Source organism: Rhincodon typus, chromosome 2 (assembly GCF_021869965.1).
Source record: "Rhincodon typus isolate 14 chromosome 2, sRhiTyp1.1, whole genome shotgun sequence".
In the NCBI taxonomy this organism is placed as follows: Eukaryota; Metazoa; Chordata; class Chondrichthyes; order Orectolobiformes; family Rhincodontidae; genus Rhincodon; species Rhincodon typus.
The window spans coordinates 93,260,920-93,268,139 of record NC_063333.1 but is presented as its reverse complement, the minus strand read 5'-3'; the positions used below and the strand labels follow the sequence as shown (position 1 = coordinate 93,268,139).

At 38.2% G+C, this 7,220-nt stretch overlaps 1 protein-coding gene across 1 annotated transcript in view; it reads right to left on the bottom strand.

Annotated features, from left to right (window-relative positions):
* Positions 1 to 6,521, bottom strand: part of rbms3 (RNA binding motif, single stranded interacting protein) — a 1,299,340-nt gene extending 1,292,819 nt beyond the window's left edge. Inside the window, exons 1-2 of the mRNA XM_048612311.1 lie at positions 6,394 to 6,521; positions 5,728 to 5,930 (exon numbers count right to left, since the gene is read on the bottom strand). Of these exons, the coding sequence (XP_048468268.1) occupies positions 5,728 to 5,913 (186 nt within the window). The 5' untranslated portion in view covers positions 5,914 to 5,930; positions 6,394 to 6,521. The remainder of the gene's footprint in view (positions 1 to 5,727; positions 5,931 to 6,393) is intronic.
* Between the last annotated feature and the right edge of the window lie 699 nt (positions 6,522 to 7,220).

Genomic DNA, 7,220 nt, shown 5'->3' with positions numbered 1-7,220 from the left:
CCTCACACTCAACAACTTCTCTTTCAATTCCTCCCACTTCCTACAGACAAAGGGGGTAGCCATGGGTACCCGCATGGGCCCAAGCTACGCCTGCCTCTTTGTAGGTTACGTGGAACAATCCCTCTTCCGTACCTACACCGGCCCTAAACCCCACCTCTTCCTCCGTTACATTGATGACTGTATCGGCGCCGCCTCGTGCTCCCACGAGGAGCTCGAACAGTTCATACACTTCACTAACACCTTCCACCCCAACCTTAAGTTTACTTGGACCATCTCTAGGCCCGAAATGTCAGCCTCTCTGCTCCTATGATGCTGCTTGGCCTGCTGTGTTCATCCAGCCCTGCACCTTGTTGTCTCAGTGAGAGTGGAGATGGTATTCCCGAGAGGGTAGTGACAGAGGTACCAGAGGTGTTTCTTTTTTTTTGGAGTAGCTGAGTTGCTCAGCTCTCAGCTCCCCGAAGCAGAGCATGCAGAAGCCAAAATTACATTGCGTCCTTATGGTGCTGGATACCAATTTAAATATTAAATAAAGTTCCACCAGTTTCAGGCAATAGGACAGTCTGCCTATGTTATGGCTCAATCAAAAATGATTTCAAGCTCAGTGCCAGTGTTATATTTTAGATTTTCATCTCATTGCAGCCCTAGTCAAGCTGAAAAATGGGGTTATTATGGAATGATATTCCCTCAGGATCTTTATTTAAAGTTTCTTACAAATATTGTTAATATCATAATAAGTGTCACGTTAAAACTAGGCCTGAGGCCTGCTCCCAGATCTCTATCTATGATGCTCATTTCCCTGTCCAGTAAATCGACTATAAAAAAATCCAGATTTAGAAAAGAGATGCTGAACAAATTATTTTAATGAAATGTGGATCCCACACAAAATGTCATACCCTACCTTTTTTTCTTTACAGCATTACGGTTCTCCCTATTTTACATTTATTCACAATTTTGAAATATCGATCATTAGATATTGAAGAATAGTGACTTCTTTATGTTGTTGGTTTAATTCAAATTAATAACATATATCAAACATAATGCATCTGACTGTATTACTTGGCACTTCTGGAAGGCTCCTGATTATAAAGTCATTTAGAACACATATTATAAAAACCTGACAATAAAACAAATATTAAAAGTTGTTTTTGAAGAGTCAGGTCCATAGCAGTCTTACCTTAATGACGGGAAAAATAGCAAAATAATGTTGTGTAAGTTTGATACATTGACATTCAAATGATACAACAATAACAAAAGCATCCCAGGACCACAGTTAGATTTACGCTGTGAACGTATATGCCAATATATAGGGCCGGGTTTTGCTTTGAGTGGTGAACAAATGCTATCACCCGTTATACTTGCAATTAGCCATAGGTGCTACATGGCAGATTTCTGTCAACCAATCATCCAAAACAATGTAGCACCCTCTGCAGAGCATCTGGGACCTGTGTGAACAGAGCAAACAACTATGCAATCTCCTCAACCAGTGAGATTGAGGAATTAGAAAGGGACAATAAAGAATTTAAACAACTGTAAAGTGAATTCAGTGACTGATCAAATACACAAAACAAAGTATAGGCAGAGGAAGAAAGATTGGATTAAGAAAGACAGCGCTAAAACAGACATGAACAATAATTAAAAGCTGGAGGAATGAGAATCTACACTTATAAAAGTTAATTTTTAGTGTAGACAGTTTGTTTGGCATTACTTAAGTCCTGTTACATCATTCAGAAGGTATCTAGATGAGAACGAGCAACCCTAACCATTGTTCAATCCTTATCTACAGTCTGCACAGGAACTTGATATCATTCAATACTTTTGAATGGGGTGCCTAATGACAAGATGAGTTTGTGTGCAGCCTATTGAGTAGCATCATTTATTGTAAAGTAGCCTCTGATTAGTATTCCTATCTGTGTGTGTACAGTCATCAGAAGGTGCTATAATTTCTAAGTAAATAACAGTCACCAACAGGAGAAACTGGGACTGCTTTCATTTTAGCTGAGGAGATTGGATACTGGTCAAAATCATAAATGGTTTTGATACAAGTACATAAGGAAACATGTCGGTGCAGCCTTGTGGGGACCGAAGGGCCTGTTCCTGTGCTGTAATTTTCTTTATTTTGTTCATTGAAAACCAGTTTCTAGTAGCTGAAGGGTCAGCAATGAGAGGACACACATTTAATGAGATTAAATGAACCAGAGGGGAGATGGTAAAATATATTTTGCACAGTGGGTAGTGATCTAAAATAGTTGCTTGGAAGGGTGGTGGAAGCAGACTCAAATGTAGGTTTTGAAGGGAATTTGGAGAAATGCTTGAGGTGGAAAAAATCCAGCGCTTTGGCAAAGAATAAGGATGGGTCAAACTAGAGAGCTCTACTAAAGCATTGCCACAGTCACAATGGGTCAAATAGCCTCCCTTTGTGCTTTCCCAATTCCTGATTCTTCAGAATTGTTTTAATACCTACAAGACACTGACATGCCCATTCAGCTCAACAGATCCATTTTGCTGCATATGGTTTAGATAAGACTCCGATCGTCATCTAACCCCATAACTCCAACTTTCTATTTCTTTTACCCCTCATGTAGTTATTTAGCTTGCCTCAGATGTGTTGATGCTATTTTTCTCTACTTCTCCTTGTATGTTCTACATTCTAATACCTGGGTAAGGAAACTTAGCTTAATTTCTCATTGGATTTATTGGTGACGATCTTGTAACAATGGCTTGTACTTCTAGTCCTGCCTGCAAATGGAAACATCCTCTCTACATTTACCCCAAAAAATCTTTTTATAATCTTGAAGATTGTCATCAGGTCAAGTCTCTGTCTTTTCTTCTCAAGAGGAAAGTGCACCACCCTGGTCAATCTTCCCTAAAACATTTGACCTTTCAGTTCTGATATCATTCAATTAAATCTTTTTTGCGCCTTCTCTAGTGCCTCCAGTTCCTAGGAAATGTGGGCCTTTAATATGAAAGCCAAAACTGTTTACTGTACTCTGAATGGGGTCTAACGAAGGTTCCATGCTAATTTAACATAAACTCTCTGTTTTTCAATTCTACTCACTGAGAAATGGGGTCTGTGCTATATATTTTTCATTGCCATATTAACTTGCATCACTACTTTCAAGAAGCTGTGTGTCTGTATTCCTAATTCTACATGTTCCTCCACCTCATTTGGACACTTGCTTCGCAAAGAGGTCATGACCTCCTTAATCCTTCTACCAAAAAGTAAAAGATTGCATTTATCGATATTAAATTTCAGCTGTCTGATAGACTTTAGTGAGGAAAGGGAAGTTGGAGATTAATTATCTCTGTATGTAAATAAAATGCTTCTCTTTATTATAGCTGTGACTATACTTGCAAAGTATCACATTGATTTTCTAAACTGAAAGCTGCTAGATAATTACAATCTTTTTTCTATATCTATTGTTACATGCCTAGCACATCATGCCAATAATCAAATCCTTAACAGTTTTATTCTGATTGCGACCAGATAAAAGTAGGATGAAATCATTCTTTATACCATATGAGAATGTACAGATTGTTTTAAGCTGACAAATAACAACTCCAGTTTATTATTCTTACTCCCCTCATTTTTGCCCCCATCTTCTTGATGTAGGCAACCAAAAGTAGTAAAAACGGATCATTTTGTTTTTGATTATGAAGCTTCAACACAATCGCAATATGCAGTTAAAAGTTATGAAGAGAAACCTGAATGCATTTGAAATGTGAATAAATAATCAGACCAAACATTGAGCTGCACTATTGTGAATGTGTGACTGCAATGTTTAAAGGTTAACAAGCTAATTCTTTCAATGTACACATCACCACTGTTAAAGCTTCCAGATTATTTTTCTTTACAAATTACCTTTAAATATTATTATTAGGTATTTCAAGTTAATCATCTGGATGTATAGCAAAACACATTGTCAGGTTTCACATGAAATTTGATGAAACACAACTTAAATTCTCTACATACCTTGTCACACTATCACCTCCACAGGAACTTCCTCCGCCCCCACCCACACACCTTGAGCTGACTCTTACATAGAACATTGCTTATACAGTGTCTAGTATTGAATAAACAGAAATTTTCCCTGAGTAGATATTTGGAAGACCAAACCATTGTCTTTGAACCCAGACACGAACCCCATTTCCTAACTACCATTTCCATTCTACTCCCAGGCAACTGTTTGAGGCTGATCTAGGCCATTTCAATTTTAGTGTCATATTTGACCTGGAAATGAGTTTCCAGAAAGATAACTACTTCATCAGCAAAACCATGAACTTTCACCTCTGCAGTATCAATCAACTCATCCACTTCTGAAACCCTCATTCATTCTTTTGTTTCTTCTGCACTTCATAATCTTGAGATCATCCAAAACTCAATTTTCCATATCCTATACATCACCACTACCCATTCACACACCACCCTGTCCTCATTATTCTACATTGGCTACCAAGTCAGCAATGATTTAATTTTGAAACCTTCATTATTTTATAAAATTGCTCTGTGATCTTGCTTCTCCCTATCTCAGTAACTTCCTCAGTCACTACAAGTCTCTTGAAATTCCCAATTTTATTTGCTCCATCATTAGTGGCCGTTACTTCAACTGCCCAGGCCCTAAGCAAAAGGAAAAGGCAACGACAGTGCCAGAATTCAAACACATTTGTTCTGCAATTTCTTCTAACATTTTCTAAATTATGATATCAAATTCATAAAGTCAAGTAGCAAATCCCACTCAGATACAATCACTTCCCCAAACTGAAATAACAATAGTTTATGAGACTCATTCATGAATTGGAACTGAAAAATTCTAGCCATTGCAGTATAATATATCATCATTTTCTATGTCATATTGTTAATGGAAATTACATTTTAACCAAGACACAAGTATCTTTATTCCCATGTATAAAATATAAATTGTTTATCTTTAAGGGTGTATGCCAAATGAACAGGATACAAAGTATCTGAATCATATAATTCCTCCAGAAACAAAAAAACCCTCCAAATTCATTAGCATATCCTTTTCTCTGTTGAATGTTGTTTAAAATGGTGTTAATTTAATAGGGTAAACAGAAGGGCAATCCTTCATGTGAACTAAATAAAACTTGAACAGATAGACTGACAAATAATTTTTAGAAGGAATTTGGAACCTCAAATCTTCAATAAAATACAATAGATAAAACGTACTTGTTATAACAGAACAGTCCACAAGTTAGGATTAGTATTAGTAACAGAGCAAAAAAACTGATAATGTTCATACAACTGTTTATGTAGCATTCCTTGTGTTAAACACAAGCATCAATGTCGTTATTTCCAATAGGTCAATGTTTGTTAAAATTGCTGATGGGGGAATGCCATGCAAGTGTGCTAAGGATTTGGCTATTAACATGAGCAATAGTAATTTCCTAGGTTTGTATTTCACCTAATTACTTATTTATAAGTTGCAACCTATAATTGATAACTGTGAATGGAAGGCTGCTGTTGTGACTAAGAATGCCCACCTTGTGCTGCAAAGCAACCAATCTAACAATCTTCATAATATCTTAATTCCTGTTGCTCACTCACAATTACCACACTCATTAATGCATGTCACTGTCACAGCTAGAAGAATTATGGAATTTCGCAGACAATTTTATGGCACTTTCCATTCAGTCATTCCTCTCCTTTTTCTAAAATAAAAATTCTGCAATTTAAGAAAATAAAAGTAAGGGTATTGAGGGTGCCCTTACCTTCTTGTCTTCCTGATCATTTGCTTGTCGCTTTTCCTGACTGTAGCTGTCACGGCCAGTTGCACTCTCCTCTTGTTGCCCATCCTGCTGCTGTTGCTGACAGCCACTGCCTCCAGACCCCTGAGCGTGGGGGATGGGCTCCGAGCTCCCGTTCTCCCGACACTGAGAAACTCCGTTTACATCCATCTCGATCTTTCAATTCACTACATTGCAAAACATTGAAAAACAACAAAAAGCAGATTATTTCAACGCCGCCTTGTGGGTGCGGGTGGGGGGGTGGTGCTGTAATGCGAGCAGCGCGCCCGAGAGAGGGAGAATGAGGCACAAATCGCAGACTTTTTAATTTGTCCTTGTGCAATGGCCTTCAATCGCCCCTAAAGAAAAAAAAGGCAATCGCTAACTAAGCAGATCGCTAACGAGCGAGAGCAACTCGCCGATCAGTGTGCTGTCATTATTTACTTTATCGGCTGCTATTGGATCGCTTCCACCACAGCTCTGGACCCATCCCAAAGTTACAAAAGAAAAGAAAATCTCAGGGATTATTGCAGTGTAGCTGATGGTGTCAGCTTTAAGAGCCGTTTTTAAATGACAACCAAAAGTTAAAACCACCTCCGAGTGAATTACACCCGACCCCTGGAACGCAGATGCAATAAATGTTTTTCAAACCTGCGAAATGTGGCGCCGATGCTGACACTCGGGCATTTACACGGCTATTTTGGTTCTGATGTCGTTCATCTATCCTCTGTGTGACCGTGGCTCTGTCAGACTCAGCCGGCGTCGCGCCACGCAGCATTTGCACAAGGAGAACTGGAGTAAAGGGAAAGCAAGGGGGAAAATTCAGAGAGGAAATCGAAATCTCCACTTATCCACTGGAGTCTTGGAAAGCCTACGGTTCCCAGCTTCACAAATAAGAGAGGTCTCACGTTAAAGCAAGCTGGATAATTAAAAAAAAACTCTTGAAAGGGCCTCGAGTAAAATTGTTTCAACTTCAAGAATTATTACTCAGGGATACATTTTCTGTAATCTCTTCCACCCTCCCCCTATCTCTTATATAGTACAGTGGCACTACAACATAGGCCTCGCTGCAGAAAGATACAATGATGAAAACAGAAGTTTCCAAATTGAAATACTGGAGTATTTTGGCCTTTGGACCAATCTTGTAAGTTTTTAAAACTGCTGAAATGTAAAATGTCTCCAGATGTTAACATTATAGAGGTTGCACGTTTCAATAATAAATAATGGAAAAGATGGCATAATTCGCATTTTATTTTTTTGAATTATCAGAGTTATATGGGAAATAATTAACATTACTTGAACAGTATTTCACAAAAGGAAATGTATTCAATGGTGTAAATAGTATAAAACGTTAGAGTGCTGTTTGAATAGTTTAGAAAGGTCATGTCAACCTATAGATTCTTTTACTAACTGTGCCTCACAGAGCACTAGGGTCATTTTCAACATTGCCATTGACCCTCTAAAATTGCAGATGAGTC